Here is a 16,778-nt window from a genome sequence, read left to right as displayed (position 1 = left end):
ACTGATGATGATGATGATCACCCTGAAGGTTTGTAACCACGTGGGTCTGGGGCTCAAGTTTATACTCCATGTATTCAGTGGGAAAACTCCCAAGTTGAGGAAATAAATGTCAGTGTTCAGAGGTTATTAGCATCCCTGGCATCCAGCTGAAACAAACAAAAAAGACTTCGGAGAGCAAAGCAGCCAGGAATCAGACCCCTCAGGATTCCCACAGATTAAGTTCAATCAAGAATGAGATCACAGTCAAATTACTAAACATCCAAGCAATAAGTCAGTATGAGCCAGAGTAAGCAGACACAACAAACAAGACATTGAGACACCACCCCTCTGCCACTCCCACCCAAAGACTTCAGATGTTGGAATTATCAGATAACAGATTCTAAAATCACTATGTATTCAATATTTTTTTTAAAGAAGGCTTTTAAAATGAGCAAGGAATGAGACTATCAAAAATGGCCAGGCATTTGTCCTCAGGAGTTTGTGGGAGCACAGGAGAGCTATTTGACCCCTGTACATTTGGCTCTTCCATTCTGGTGGGAAAAACAGATTTCTTTACAGAATCAAATTATGCTGGCAATAAAAATTCAAGTGCTTCCAGGAGCCAGAGAGGAAATATGAGCAGTGCATTGGGCAGGCAGAACATAGGCTGTATCTAAAGAGGGAGCCTCTTCTCAGCCCCAGCAGATTGTTGATCTATATACAAGAAGAGAGTCCAGGTATTGCCAGATATTCCCATTTTCCCAAAAAAAGGCATAAATCCAGATGTCAATGAGCTGTACATGTTGGCTACTGTGGTAGACATCTGGTTTTTGTCACCTAATAGCAATTGACCTCTCTTCTAAAATATTATGGGGTTATGATCCCCCTTTGGGGACAACACCTTTCTCCTAGTCTCAGTCCAGTTTCTCAGAGATGGTGTTGATTCCACCTCTGGCTGCAGGGCTGGGCATGTGGCTCAAGCTCAGCCAATCAGAGCAGTCTCCTGGGCCACAATAATTGGCTCAGGAATGGGCTTGTGACCCACCCAGAGAAAATGAGAAGCAGTGAGGCCATCGAGGGAAGCTTAGGAAAAAGACTCTTATCCTTCCCTATGGAATTCAAAGCTGAGAAGATGTAAGGGCTGGAGCTTCGGCCGCCTTTTTGTGACCATTATACAGAGATTCTGTCTAAGGTTGGATCCACATGGTTCAAAGAATCCCTGAGAGCTGGAGAGAGGCCAAGGCCTCATGAAATCATCTGAGCCTGAACCCAGAGGTTCCCTCTAGACTTTTCATTTTTGGTAACCAGTGAATTTGCATTCATGCTGAAGACAATTTGAATAGGTTTCTCTGTCACTCCACAGAAAGAGGCCTCTCCCTTCAGCAACTAATTAAAAGTCTTAACACACTGGGAAAACCAGACAAACATATCTGAGGGCTGACCATGGACCTTCAGTCTGCGGTCTCAGCACCTGGCCACCCCTCTCCTTCTGTACTCCTTTCCCTAACTTCTCTGATGACTCATCTTCTAGCCTCCATTCCCACTGCTCCTTCCTTGGACAATCCTCTTCTCTCCCTGCTCTGCCTCCGGAAATCCTACTGTTCCCTCAAAACTCAAGTCAAATGGTTCCTTTTTTCTTAGCGCTTTCCTGACAACCCCACCCTAAGCCCTACCCGAGGCAGAAGAAGATACCTCTTGCTCCATCCCCAGGCCCCTCTGATCCCCCCGATGAACACTCAGCCCTTCTGCTGAGGATCCTAATTACGCAGCCACGTTCCTGTCTCCCCTGCTTCTTGACCGTGATCCAAATTCAGACGCAGATTAGAAGGGATGATATTTGAGGCTTAAGTTTCAAAAAACAATCAGTTCTTAGGAGAAGTCAGAAAACATGGTGAAAGATGAGGATTTGGGTCAGGGATTCGAAAGAAAAGAACAGTTGTTCCGCGGAAAAGAGAGGGTCTATGTGGAGTGCAGTGAGGAAGGAGGAAACACTGGACATATTTAGACCAAACGAAATGATTCAGAGGAAACCTGAGAAGAAATGTCTAGAGAGGCATGAGGTTGATCTGACTGGAAAGGAATATAAAAAATGTGTGACAGGAATGACCCAAAACAACAACAACAAAATGCCCAAAATAGGTGCACTGTTCACATGAGAAAAGAATGCAGACAACAGGAAGACGCTGAGCAACCTCCAGAAAACAAGAGAGAAGGTGACAAAGGATGAGGTCATCTCAGACCAGATAAACTGGGAGGCTTTCTATTCATTGAAAGGGGTTTTTCAAAAGCTAAGGCTCATGTTGGCTTGCCCCTGATGGAAACTCAGGGCACCGAGGCCTTCTGGGATTTTCTGTTCAACAGACAGACACAGGGAGGGTCCCAGGAGGCCAGGCAGTGGCTAGATGTACCAAAAGAACTACCATGGGTCAAAGGTCAAAACAAGCAAGGTGTCAGTTTATGAGCCACCCCAGGCAAGCACTGTCTCGCTTTTTACTTCTAAGGACCATGGGACCTTTGTCCACAATTCCCATGCCTCCAACCCTGGGACCAGTTCTTTCTTCATGTGATAAAATACCTAAGTCGGACAGTAGCCAATCATAGCGGCCTTTAACCTTTGTTGGGGACATACCTGGTTGAGGCTCTGAGCCCTCTTCCCAGAAAAATGCACACAGCCTCAGACACAACAAAGTTTCCTTCCCGTTTAAGCAGTTTATACCCTCCCTGGGGCCCATCTCTTGAACAATATTTCCTAAACTCATTCACTTAATCAAAAAAACATTTATTGAGTGCCAGCTACCTGGTACCTGCCAGGTACTGCTGCCGGGTACTGCTCCGGACACCAAGGATACAGGGATCCTCGCCTCATGGAGTGGACCTTCCAGTTTGTACTTGAGCCCTCAAATGATCAGAATGTCTGGCGAAGCGGCCCGGGAATTCAGTGATTCTGACATGGGGCTAGAATTAGGACCTGTCGTCCCAAAGAGCCCCAGCTCAAACACCGCTTCTGTAAAGAGAGAGGGGAGGAGTGTATTGAAAGCATGTGCTCTAACTGGGAAGCTCATAGCCTGCTGAGGGAGTGTAGAGGGTATCTGCACTTTGGAAAAATGTTTGGCAGTATCTCATAAAGCCGGACGTATGTGTGACCCAGAAATTCTACTCCTAGATATATACCCAAGAGATATGTGCACATGTGCAGACCAAAAGGCATACACAACGGCCCCCAATTATCCCTGGTGTTCACACCTCTGTGTCCCCTCCCCTTGAGAGTAGGCAGGACTGTACCTTATTTCTAATCAGTAGATGCTGCAAAGGTGATGGGCATGTCATTTCTGTGATTATGTTACAGAAGATTGTAACTTCCATCTTGCCTGGAGACCCTCTCTATGGACTGTCACTGGCTTTGATGAAGCAAGCCACCTTATGGAGAGGCCCACATGGCAAGAAACAGTGCAGGATCTCTGGCTAACAGCCAGCAAGGCGGTGAGGCCCTCAGACTAACTAACAACCCTCAGGGAACTGTATCCTGCCAACCACCACATGAACTGGAAAGAGGATCCTTCCCCAGCTGAGCCTCAGATGAGACCCCAGCCCTGGCCACCTCCCTCATTGCAGCCTGGGAGAGACCCTGAGCAGAGAACCCAGCTAAGCAGAGCCCAGATTCGTGACCCACAGAAATTGTGACATAAGTGTGTGTTTTTTGGATCCGTTAAGTTTGCCATAATTTGTTCTGCAGGAATAGATAACAGAGTGTAATGCAATGTAGCAGTGAGAATGAATGAACCACAGCTACATCAGACAACGTGGTCGAACCTCACATACTTGAGTGAAAGAAACCAGGCAGCAAATGGAATCTGTAAGATTCCATTTCCATGAAGCTCAAAACCAAGCAGAATTAATCTATGATTGGAAGTCAGACAAGCGGGAGGGGGTAACAAGAATGAGCACAGGGAGTCTTCTCGGAGGGGAGGGGGTGGGTGGTGATGTTCTGCTTCTTGTTCTGGGTTCTGGTTAGGGTGGGTGCATACACTTTGTGAAAATTCGTCAAGTGTACACTTATCAGTTGTGCTCTTTTCGAGATGTATATTATGTTTTGAAAACAAAACTTTACAAAAAAGAAAATATGCTGGAGTCCAACAGCTAGGGTTCGAATCTTGGACCTATCACTTACAAGATTTGTAACTGGGCAAGTTACTTGACTTTTCTGAGCCCGCTTCTGTGAAATGGGTTGGGCCAAGAATTAAATAAAACAGTGCATGGCATAGCGGCTGGTACCTAACAAGCCTCAGTAAATATTAGCTAGTTTGGTTAACCTCATTCATAGTGGTTCATTGTTAATCCCCCCAAAAAAAGTAGTGGAGGTTGATTTGCCTGGATGCCTGCAAGTTGAATATATGGAGTTCTCTTGCACGTGCCACGCCACAGAGACCAGCTGGATTCTCAGAATCCCTCTAGCAGCGATCAGGGGAGCTCAGCCTGCCTCTGACACCCACACCCAGAAATGTCCCTGGGCAACAAGCAAGATGATATGCGAGTGTTCAGAGGTCAACTTTGTCTGGGTTGGGACTGAGACGATGCAAATCAAAGCTCTCCCCAGGATGGCTGTGATCGGGTTGAGATGGTGCTGTCCTCCCACATCATCAAGAAAACAACAAAAACAAGCAAACAGACAGACAGCAACGCAGACATTCACAGAAGGAGTCTGTGGTACCGGGCACAGTTTACTACTTCACACATATTAACCCATGTGGTCTTTACAGTCAATGTTGCTATTACCTCCATTTTACAGGTGAGAGAAGTGAGGTACAGACAGAATAAAACAAACAAACAAACGAAACCAGGCCGATCAGAGGTGGGATCAGCAGCCTTCATCTGCAGCTTTCAAACAGAACATACAGACTGACCTCCCTGGCAAAGCTTTTTTTCTGTTTTTTTGTTTGTTTTTTTTAGAGAGAGTGGTTTTTTGGTTTTGTTTTAAGTTTTTTAATTAATTTATTTATTTATTTTTGGCTGTGTTGGGTCTTCGTTTCTGTGCGAGGGCTTTCTCCAGGTGTGGCAAGCGGGGGTCACTCTTCATCGCGGTGCACAGGCCTCTCACTATCGCGGCCTCTCTTGTTGCAGAGCACAAGCTCCAGACGCGCAGGCTCAGTAGCTGTGGCTCACGGGACTAGTTGCTCCGCAGCATGTGGGATCCTCCCAGACAAGGGCTCGAACCCACGTCCCCTGCATTGGCAGGCAGATTCTCAACTACTGTGCCACCAGGGAAGCCCCCTGGCAGAGCTCTGATTTGCAAGACATGAACATCCCAACCAGCCTTGTCTCTATCTGAGAAAACACCTGGGTGACTTCTCATTTTCTGACAGGGGAAGGGGGTGAGCACGGCCGCAGAAGGCCTCAGTGACCAGCTGTGATTTTGTGGTTTGAATTTATTTTTGTGAACCTGTGTGTGTGTGTGTGCGTGTGTGTGTGTGTATAAAAACCTGCATTTCCTTAGCCCATAGCGTCAGGTTATGAATGGACTGTGGAGCCTCCAATGGCCCTTTGCTCTCCCATCTGTCACCTACTCAACAGCTTAGCTACTTCCTGATCCTCGAACGCTCTCTCTCTCTTTTACACTCCCTTTCTCCTGTTCCAGCTCTTGCCCTGGCTCTCTCTTACCCCTTAAAGGCTGGGCAAGCTCCCTACCTCTTCCAGGCGGGAGGCCAGCATTCATTTCTTGTTGGAATGCAGGGGACAACAAGCAGATCTGGGGAGCGGGCACAGTGGATGGGCTCTCCCAGTCAAGGACAGCCCAGGGAAGGTAACTGCGGCCCAATGAGATTTTATGGGGCAGAGGTCCTGCAGGAAAGAAGCCCAGTGGGTGGCAGGAGAGGTCCCTGGCAAGCCCCAGCTACCCCTCCTGGCCTCAGCTCCCTCCCCCTCTTGCTGCAGGCACTGCCCAAACTTCAGGACAGCCGGAAGCCCAGATTGTTCAGGGCTGAGGGAAAGCAGGTGGTGAGCATGGGTGTCTCGTGGTTGTGACACCTGTCACGTGTGGTCCCCGGGGAAAATACCGTCCCATCACAGTCATCTAGATTCAAATCCTGTTCTGGCTGTGTCACCTTGGTCACACACCTCCATGGCTCTTGAGCCCTATTTTCCTGTTCAAGTGGGAGTGACGTGATAGAAATAACACCCGTCACGACACTTTTGGGCGCTTCTCTGCAGAGCTCCGAGGTCCAGGTGTTTCACACACACCTACTGCCCCAGGTTATGCTGAGGATTAAATGAGATGATCCACAGGAAGGACTGGGACAGAGCCCTGCGGGTGGAAAGCCCAGAGTTAACATCACTCTCTCCAGTATTAGGAGGACAGCTGGGAATGACAAAGCTGGGACCTGGACCCAGGCCTTTCAGACACCAGCATCCTGATGTTGATGGAGACACAGTACAGCCTTGGTAGCCACCCAGAGCTCAAGAAGATTGATTGATTACAGGCATAACCAAGGAGCCCGTATAAGCTAGAAACCTCTTTTTTTTTTTGGCCATGACTTGTGGCTTGCGGGATCTTAATTTCCCCACCAGGGATTGAACCCGGGCCATGGCAGTGAAAGCACCAAGTCCGAACAAGTGGACCGCCAGGGAATTCCCCAGGTGCAGTATTTTGAACACCCCATCATCGCAAAGTACAACTCTCACTCAGCCCAGGACATGCTATGATAAAGCCATGAGTTATTGGGGTATTTTAGTTTCTGTTTTTGAAATTTAAGTGGATGACATGGAACTGGGTTTTTAGACTTTCACACACCCTTTGAGATCACTGTGGCATCCTGTGGGGAGTGGCAGGATCCAATCAAGATTTGGCAATTTCTGCTCCAGTGAGCCTGAATGTCAGCTTTGTTCTCCGTTTAGTATTTCCTCATCGAGAGATGGACTAATGGCAACATATGCTCTCCCAAGCCTATCAGGGGGCCATGGGCGGCTCCGGCTCCAGGCTGGCCTGGATGGGCTCCGTAGGGTCTGGCTGGCAGTGAGCAGGGTTGCGTTCTGTGCTCATGTTGATGACACTGAAGACAAGCATGGAGCTGTGGGTGGGGCTGGGGAGGGCCAAGGCTACAGAAGCCTAGGTCCTGGGGTAAGGACAGTTCAGCTCAGCAGCTCAAGAGTAGGAGGCAAGGCTGTGGGCGGGTGGCAAGGGCTGCCCCTGTTCATTCACTCATTCGTTCATTCAGGCACTGTTCTAGGTACTGGTGATACAGCAGTGAACAAAAGAGAAAAAAATCCCTGCCCTCATGGAGCTTAAGTTGGGGGCAGGGGGGAGTTGGGAGTGGGGAGACTGACAACAAATAAGAGAAGGAAACTAAATAAATAGCATGTTAGAGGAGTGGTAAGATGAAGGGAAGAGCAATAGAGTGAGGTGTTTGTTTTGTTATTCATGTTTTTGGGGGGGTGTTTTTTGTTTTGTTTTGTTTTTTTGGGTGGCATCATGGGGCTTGCAGGATCGACCAGGGATCGAACCGGGCAGTGAAAGCACTGAGTCCTAAACACTGGATCGCCAGGGAATTCCAAGACCCTTTTAAATAGGGTGATACTTGAGTAAAAATCTAAAGGAGCTGAAGGAGATCCCTGGGGGAAGTGCCAGGTAGGGAGAAGAAACAGTAACTGCAAAGGCCCTGAGGCAGAAATGTGCCTGGAGAGTTGAGCCTGACCCTCTCTGTTCCTCTGAAGTTACCACTCAGGGCCCCGGCCTCTGTGGTCACTCCTCATACATTCCTAAGGTCTTTCTGGTCGAATGGAACTAACCCAGGCAGAACCTTCCAGGCTGACTGAGGGCCTCGAAGAGATTTCTAGGGAAAAGTTCTGGGAGGGCTCTGCGATTCAACTGAAGGGTTGAATAAGTCCTGAGGTTTTGCCAAGCTTTTAACAAATGCACAAGGAATTTGCAAGAATGCAATAAATTCATTCCTGGACCATGCTCCAGAGCTGCTTAATCAGAATCTCTGAGGTCTGTGCCAGGGAATGTGCATTTCCAAGAGCCTCTAGGCATGTGGGAGCATCTTTACCATATATTCCATCCCATATCGATTTCCATGATTTTTCTCTCTTATATCTTCTTCTAATTGATTAGAGTGGAGTCTGCCATCTTTCATCTTTCTCAGATGAATATTTTGAGTTTGTCTTGGGGCACCTTGTCTGTCATTTCCTGCCAGGGAAATGAGGCATTCTGTAGGTAGTCAGCAGGGCTGTTCTGCTCCCAGACAGAAGGGGCTGATCTGAAAAAGGTGACATGGGGTGAGGGGAGATAGTTGGCATTTGCATGTCTTCTCCACACGCTCCATCCCCCCAGCCCCGTGCCCATGGGGAGGCGGGGGGGTTTCTTAAGGATCTGATCCAGGTCAACACTGGGGCCACCGTCTGACCTTGTAGGGATGTTTGTAGAAGTAAGGAACACATGAATGAATAAACGCGAGTTTTGACAGGGAAGGACAGGAACAGTAAAGTTGGGGGCTTGTAAATACCCTTTCCTTAGCACGTGGGAGAATCTTTCATTCTTTCAGAAGTGTTCCTTCCACCCCACCCATCTCCCATCTCCACCCCCACCCCCAGAAGTGATGGTCCCCCCAGCTTACTCTGTTTTCTCCTCCACAACAGAGAGAACTAGAGATTCCGGTGGGACGGGGTGTACTAATCTCCAAGCTTCTCGTGGTTCAGCTCCATTACCCTCCCACGCCTGACCACCCCCTCCTCAACGCACCAAGCCTGGAGCTAAGATCACTAGGAAGGATTCTCGAGTCTGCTCCTTCCCGGCTGTAAGACTTGCAGCTACTTCTGTGAACACTGAGCCTGTTTCCCCATCCTGGAAACGGGGCTGGGGACCTCTAGGGGGCAGGTCGGGGAGGGCTCGCAGCGCTGCAGCGGGCTGTAATTGGCCGGGTGCTGCCAGCGCACCTCCCCCTCATCCTTGGGCGCCGCGCACGCCACGCCCCTCCCCAGCTCCGCCGTCAGAATGGCGTTGCCGTGGCGACGTTTGTAAAAAGGCCGGGCGGGCGCGCGGGCTGCGGGCCTTCGCCTGGAGACTCCGCAGGAGGGCGGCAGAGCGGAGGTCAGGGCTCTCGGCGGAGGACGAGGCGTGGGCTTCTTCCTCTGGCCAGGTGAGAGCGGCGCGCGAGGAGGCGGCGGGCGGAAACCTGGGCCGGAGGAGGCCAGCCCTGCGAGGTCAAGGGCGTTGGGGTAGGCAGGGGACCTGGCGCCAGCCGAGTCCGAACTCTCTGATCCAGGCTCGGGTCGCCAGGAGCACCCCAGAAAAGGTGCCCCAACACCAGCCGTTCCTTCCTAAGTGCAGCCCCTACCTCGCCCCCCAAGGGAGGCGGCACGGGAGCTTTAAGCCTCTCCTGGGCACCAGCTCTTGGATGTCCTGTGGGTATAGCTGGGATTAAGAGAGGAACCCCTGTTTCCCCTGATTTATGGACAACACCCACCCAATGGTCAGAGACACACACACACACACACACACCCCTTACCTGAACTCCCCTTCTTTAAGGAACTTTAAGGTCACTGTATACCTCAAAAGTAAGTTTGCTCCTATAGCCCAATTCTGAGCCATCCAAAGTGGTCGGGGGAACGCAGATGACTGAAGCCCTTTTGCTCTTTCCTGTGGCTGGTGCTCCATGGCACTGAGTAAGAACGAATTCACAGAGCTCCACACATTCAAATTACTTTGACAGTGTTTTCACGCAAGGAAGTGATGCACAGGGCAAAATGAAGGTGGAGAAATATTGTCCAATCCAAAAGCTAAAGAGATAGAATTTAGGTTTTCCAAGGAGTCATCTAAGCTAGATACTGACAGGAAAAATGAAAGGTAGTTACTATCAAAGCTTCCTAGCCAGCTGGCTGTACTGACTTGCTTAGAGGTGCCCTTTGTATTTTCATTCACTCAGCAAGTGTTTCCCAAGCACCTACTATGTGTCAGGTTCTGCCCCCCCCTGCCGCCCCCTACCCTGGAGAAGGGGTAATGCACAGAACTGGCAGGAACTGCAAAGGGTCTGACATTTGACCCTGTTTGAAAGTTAGTAGGTTAGCCTGCCCAGCTTATAGTTCCTGGCAGAAGACAAGAGACTCCTGGGCCAGAAACAAAGAACTTGATTACTCACAGCACAGCCGACATAACAGGCAGCAGAGCTGCATATACACATTGGTTCCTGTTGCCCTGAAAGTCCCTTGGGGTGGTGCAGAGCAGCCAGTGTGGATGCTGTGTGCACAGTGGGTCTGTGTCCCAGGTAAGGAACTCCAAACTCAGGAAACTTCAATCTTTGAAAGGGGCTGCTAGCAAACCTGCCCAACTTTTGCCCCAGAAGGAGCCGTTATCTTTATTAGAAACATTACCTCTATCCTCCCAGGCTGTTTGCCATACAAGCATCCTCAGAAAGTGAGTGCAGGACAAAATCTTTCAATGCCTTTGCTCTGAAGATGGGTACAAACACAACATACCCATGAAGAATTGCTTCTTAACAAAATGAACACAGTCCTGGTTTTCCAGGAACATATATGTTAGTGAAAGACAAACCAACAGCAAGCATAACTAAAGAAAGGAACAAGAACATGTCAGAGAATGATAAGTACAAGGAAGGAAACACAGCAGGGGAAAACTAGCAGGGGAATAACATGACTGAGGGTGCCTTTAGCCAGAGTGGTCAGGTGGTTGCCCCGAGGGGGGACGTCTGAGCAGAGAGAAGACCCCAGCCTTGGGGACGTCTGGGGTGAGAGCTAAAAAACAAATATGTGCATGATCCAAGTTTAAGTTTTAGATTAGTGGCATTTCCTGTGGTTTTCCTGCAGAAGAGACATTTCTTGGAAGTTTCCATTTTAGCTTAATTAGACTTGAATGTGTTGCGTGCTAACATGGTCCTCTGCAATTGAAGATTAATAACTGAAGGCAGCAGAGCATGGTTCTTTGGGAAGAGGAAATGTCTTTTCCCCTGTATACATGACAGCGAACTTAATCAAATGTATTTCTCATTATCTGAAAGCATCAATATTTGTGGGACATCCACAGGCCTCAAAGTTTACAAATATAAACTATGCTGCTTATTTTTATTTCTCTTACCCCCAGGTAGGGTCTCGTCTTCCTTTCAGAGGATAGAATGCTGGTTTCAAGGACTTTCTTTTATTACATGTGCCAAGTGTCAGCAGACAGTGCAATTCCCCCACCCCTACTCTGCCCCACCAGCAGCAATGGAGGTTTGTACACTGGTTACATGCAAAGGCTCAGAGTTGTCACACACTTACTATTGTGTGACCTCAACTTCTCTGAGTCTCAGTTTCCTCATTTGTAAAGCGGGACAATACTGACATCTGCCTCGCAGGGTGGTTCTGAGGATGAAAAGAGGCCATGTGTGTAAAAGGATAGCCCAGTGCCTGGCACTTAGTAGGGATTCAGTGATGGAATGATGATGGAGATGTTGATGGAAAGCTGAGCCAGACCGGAGACCCTCTACGGTCAGACCTAGAGATTTTTGTTTTTATCCACAGTTTAAGAACTTCACACTTCAGTGACCTTTCAGTTGAAAAGAGACTTTGGGGACTTTCCTGGTGACTCAGCAGTTAAGAATCCGCCTGCCAATGCAGGGGACACGGGTTCGAGCCCTGGTCCAGGAAGATCCCACATGCCTCGGAGCAACTAAGACAGTGCACCACAACTACTGAGCCTGCACTCTAGAGCCAGCGAGCCCAAACTAGGGCCCTAGTGCCGCAACTACTGAGCCCACGTGCTTCAACTACAGAAGCCTGCACACCTAGAGCCCATGCTCCACAACAGGAGAAGCCACCACAATGAGAAGCCTGTGCACTGTGAGGAAGAGTAGCCTCCGCTCGCCACAACTAGAGGAAGCCCGCATGCAGCAATGAAGACCCAACAGAGCCAAAGAAAAAAAAAAAAAGGAAAAAAAAGAAAAGAGGCCATCTTTGACATGGCACTGAGATGGATCAGAATTCAAATATCATGTGAATTATCATCAACATCTTGGAACCAGCTGAAGTCACTGAAATTTTTATGTTTTAAAAAACATGTATATATGGGCTTCCCTGGTGGCACAGTGGTTGAGAGTCTGCCTGCCGATGCAGGGGACACGGGTTCGTGCCCTGGTCTTGGAGGATCCCACATGCTGCGGAGCAGCTGGGCCCGTGAGCCATGGCCTCTGAGCCTGTGCGTCCGGAGCCTGTGCTCCGCAACGGGAGAGGCCACAACAGTGAGAGGCCCGCGTAACGCAAAAAAAAAAAAAAATTAAAAATAAATAAATAAATAAATAATAAAAAACATGTATAGGGCTTCCCTAGTGGCGCAGTGGTTGAGAATCTGCCTGCTAATACAGGGCACATGGGTTCGAGCCCTGGTCTGGGAAGATCCCACGTTCCGCGGAGCAACTAGGCCCGCGAGCCACAACTACTGAGCTTGTGCATCTGGAGCCTGTGCTCCACAACAAGAGAGGCCGCGATAGTGAGAGGCCCGCGCACCGCGATGAAGAGTGGCCCCCGCTTGCCACAACTAGGGAAAGCCCTCGCGCAGAAACGAAGACCCAACACAGCCAAAAATTAATAAATAAATTTTAAAACCATGTATAGGATTTACTTTGAAATGCATTAAAATATAAAATGTATAGATGGGTAGATATGTGAAAAAGCAAATAGAGCAAAATGTTGATTGTAGAATCTGGGTGGTGGTTCTATAGAAGTTCACCATCCACTTCTTTCAACTTTTCTGTGTGTTTGACATTTTCATAATAAAATGCCAGGAAAAGATACGTACAGAGTCTTGACCGTACAGCCAAGCTATAATCTTGATATTTTGTCTTTGGAAATCATTTTTTTTTCAACCGAAATATATGAAGGAATGCGGTGACTTAAAAAGAAAGTATCTTCTAATGCCCATTTCCTTGATGACTGGCTCTTCCACACTTTAAGAAGCTCTGTAGAAGTTGGGGTTTCTTGAGTCAAAGTTCAGAAGCCCAAGATTAATAACAGTCACAATCACAGTAGGACAAATGGGTGTTTAGTGTAGCAATCACCATTCTAGATGCTTCACATTTAATCCTCAAAAAACTCTTTGGGATACAGAGTATTATTAGCCCCATTTTACAGATGAGGAAACAGAGGCATAGAGAGAGAATAAGTAAATCACCCAGAGTCACAGAGCTAGTAAGTGGTGGGTTAGTAACACTGAGTACTTGATTCTGTCAGATAACTAACCCCAAACTAAGCTTAATGGGAGGTGGAGAGCGGTTATCAGTGGAATTCAGATTTGTTTGTTGTTTTTTTTTTTTTGCTATTGCTTGTTTGTGCTCTGAATTACACAAAGGATGTCCTCTTGTGATCAGAAGCAAGCTCATCTATGCCGGATATCACTGTTAAAAGGACAGTCTTAAAAATGTGTGGAATTATCATTGTGATCATTTCTCCTGTGGACATTATGGTGTATTCCATTCATTCTAAATATGACATTGAATAATTAGAGGACTGTATTTTTCTAACAAAATTGTTTTCTGAAAACATTTTATAGGGAAAGCAGAGAATATGAAAGCCTATCTAAAGAGTGCAGAAGGCTATTTTGTCCTGAATAAAAGCACTACGATTGGAAGGCATGAAAATTCAGACCTTGTTTTAGAGGTAAGACCTCTTCCTAGCCAGTCTCCGACCCTCCCTACACCTCACACCACCAAAAGTCCTTACTGTTCTGTGGACTCCAGTCTCTTGTAAAGCACAGCCTCTGGCTAACAGTCCCAGCCTTCCTCGGTGTGCCACCAATAACCAATCCCGGCATGTGCTGGGTCTCCCTGGCACATGTGGTAAGAATGAGCACAGTGCAAAGTGCGATGGGCCCTGTGTCCTTTGCTGACTGTGTGTGCAGTGTCCCACCCTGATGGCGCTGTTTGGAAGGTGGGCATAGAGCTGATGCTTGACCTTCACCTGCTCCGCGTCTGGCAGCCACGGCCACCTGAAGGGCCCAGCTTGAGCAATGGCCTCTCGCCCTTTCCAGAGCTTCTGGAGACTATGGGCCCCTCAGAGCCCTCCCCCGCCCCCGTACCTCCAAGTAGTAAATCAGGGTAAGCCCTGGGCGTGGCCTCAGCGCTCTCTCACTTCATTTCATTCCATTCTCTGAATTAGCTGTGGCTTGGTCCACAGTCCCAGCTCATTGACAGCCAAGGAAGTTGGAAGAAATTGTAAGTAAGGAATTATAAAAACAGTGGCTTTGAGCCTTTTAAAATTTTGAAAGGGATTAAAATATTAAAGCAGAAAGAGAAATGCAATGGAATCCCTTTAGGACTGTGAAAGGCAGACCACTCTCAGACTTCACTCAACAGAGTTTTTTAAACTTTATTTTGAAATAATTATAGATGCACAAATGGTAGAGAGAATGGCACGAAGCATGTGTGGAGTCCTGTGCCATTTTACCACGTGTGGATTTGGGTGTGACCATCAGGATATAGGAGTATTCCATCATCAGAGATGTCCCTTGTGATGCTCCTTTTATAGTCACAATTCCTCCTCCCACCATCGTCCCCACACTCCGAAAACCACTAATCTGTTCTCCGTCTCTATAATTTTCATCATTTATCTATGACCTTTGCGATTGATTTTTTTTTTTTTTTAGTCATTGTAATGCCCTTGACGTCCATTTAGGTTATTAGCTTGTTCTTTTATTGCTGAGTAATAGTCCAGGGTATGGACGTATCACCTATGTTTAAACATTCACTTTTTGAAGGACATTTTGTTTCCATTTGGGGCTATTACAAATAAATGTACTATAAACATTTGTATACAGGTTTTTGTGTGAACATAAGTTTTTATTTCTCTGTGATAAATGCTCAGGAGTATGATTGCATGGATTAACATATGTGTTTATATATATTCGGTTTGTAAAGAAACTGCCAGACTTATCCAGCATGGCTGTACCATTTTTCATTTCCATCAGCAATGTATGAGACACATCCTCACCAGCAATTAGCATAAACACTGTTTTTCATTTTAGCTGTTTTAGTAAGTGTGTAGTGGTATCTCATCATAGTCTTAACTTGCATTTCCCAAATCGATAGTGATGTTAAATGTCTTTTCATGTATGTGTTTGCCTTCTGCATATCCTCTTCAGTGAAATATCTCTTCATATCTTTTAAGTGTCTCTAATGGAATTGTTTAGTTTTTTACCATTGAGTTTTGAGAATTCTTTATGTAGTTTAGATATGAGTCCCTTGTCAGATAGATGGTTTGCAAATATTTTCTCCCATCCGTAGCTTGTCTTCTCATTCTCTTAGCAGAGTATTTCACAGAGCAAAAGCTTTAACTCTTGATGAAGTCCAGGTAGTTATTTTTTCTTTTATAGATCATGCTTTTAGTGTCATGTCTAAGAACATGCCACAACGTCCCTGACCCTGAGGATTTTCTCTTATGTTTTCTTCTAAGTGTTTTATAGTTTTATGTTTAAATCTATGAACCATTTTGGGTTCACTGTCGTTTATGATGTGAGATTTAGGTCAAAGTTCATTTTTCTTGCATGTGGATATTTAGTTGTTCCAGAACCATTTGTTGAAAAGACTATCCTTTCTCCATTGAATTGCTTTTGCAAGTTTGTCAAAAATAATCTGGCCATACTTTCTATGGGGGCTACTTCTTAGTTCCCTATTATGTTTCATGGATCTATTTGTCATAATGGATCTACCATTATGACATAGCCTTGATTACTGTCGCTATGTAAGTCTTAAATCAGGTAGAGTGATTCCTCACACTTTTCTTTAAAACAATTTTTTAACCTATTCTAGTTCCTTTGCCTTTCCATTTACATTTCAGTGTAAGCCTGTCTGTATATACAAAATATCATGCTGTAATTTTGATTGGAATTGTGTTTAATCCTATATAACAATGTGAGAATAATTGATATACTCCTACATTGTCTTCCAATTCATGATCATGGTATATTTCTCCATTTATTCAGTGTCTCTCATGAGTGTTTTGTAGTTTTCAGCATACGAGTCCTGAACATGTTTTGTTAGATTTACACTTAAGTATATCTCTCTTTTTTTTTTGAGTGATTGTAAATGGTATTATATTTTTAATTTTGGTGTCCACATGTTCATTGACAGTATATAGAAATACAGTTGATTTTTGTATGCTTCTTGGTATCTTGGAACCTTAACTGCACTTTCTTATATAAGGGCTTTTGTAGATTTCTTGGGATTTTATACATAAACAATCATGTCATCTGCAAATAAGAACAATTTTATTTCTTCTTTCAGAAAAGGAGATCTGAATGCCTTGAATCTTCTTTTCCTTGCTTTATTTCCCTGGTTAAGACTTCCAGGACTCTGCTGAACAAGAGCAGTGTATAAATCCTTATATTCGCTTGTTCCTGACCTTAGGGGAAAGCAGTTACTCTTTCACCATTAAGTAGGAGGTTAGCTGTAGGGTTTTTATACATGTTCTTACCAAGTGAGAAATTTCCCCCTTTATTCCTAGTTTTCTGAGAATGTTTATTGTAAACGCAACAGATTTAAAGATAACTCCATGAACCTCCCCGTGAGATTCTCCTCCATGATATGGTCTCCCTTCAAGGACACAGAACATCTGTTCAGTGTGCAAAGTGGGAGGAAAAAGAAGAAGAAGAAGAACTGTAGTTTCTTCTTTATCCTAACAAGGCATAGATTTGGGGTCGTTTTATTTCCTGTCTGGCTAAAGTAGAGACAGAGATCTCTGTTTTGAACCTGACTATGATATTAGAAAACTGTAGTAATTTTTAAAAGCACAGGCTTTGGAGATAGACAGACCTGGGTTTGAATCTC

General features: G+C 46.2%; 2 protein-coding genes and 1 pseudogene across 3 annotated transcripts in view; 2 read left to right on the top strand and 1 right to left on the bottom strand.

Moving 5' to 3' along the window:
• LOC308620770 (centrosomal protein of 78 kDa-like) overlaps positions 1-16,778 on the bottom strand; it is a 1,829,729-nt pseudogene that overhangs the window by 545,633 nt on the left and 1,267,318 nt on the right. The window lies entirely within an intron of this gene.
• Positions 1-16,778, top strand: part of LOC308621085 (forkhead-associated domain-containing protein 1-like) — a gene marked incomplete at its 5' end in the record, with an annotated part of 212,550 nt that overhangs the window by 98,120 nt on the left and 97,652 nt on the right. The window lies entirely within an intron of this gene.
• Positions 13,512-16,778, top strand: part of LOC308620099 (forkhead-associated domain-containing protein 1-like) — a gene marked incomplete at its 3' end in the record, with an annotated part of 94,750 nt that continues 91,483 nt past the window's right edge. The window contains exon 1 of the mRNA XM_081239428.1: positions 13,512-13,614. Coding sequence (XP_081095554.1) covers positions 13,522-13,614 — 93 coding nt within the window. The 5' untranslated portion in view covers positions 13,512-13,521. The remainder of the gene's footprint in view (positions 13,615-16,778) is intronic.

This window comes from Mesoplodon bidens, assembly GCF_964165515.1.
Source record: "Mesoplodon bidens genome assembly, chromosome: 7".
NCBI classification, from domain to species: domain Eukaryota; kingdom Metazoa; phylum Chordata; class Mammalia; order Artiodactyla; family Ziphiidae; genus Mesoplodon; species Mesoplodon bidens.
This window is presented reverse-complemented; position numbering and strand designations above follow the sequence as displayed.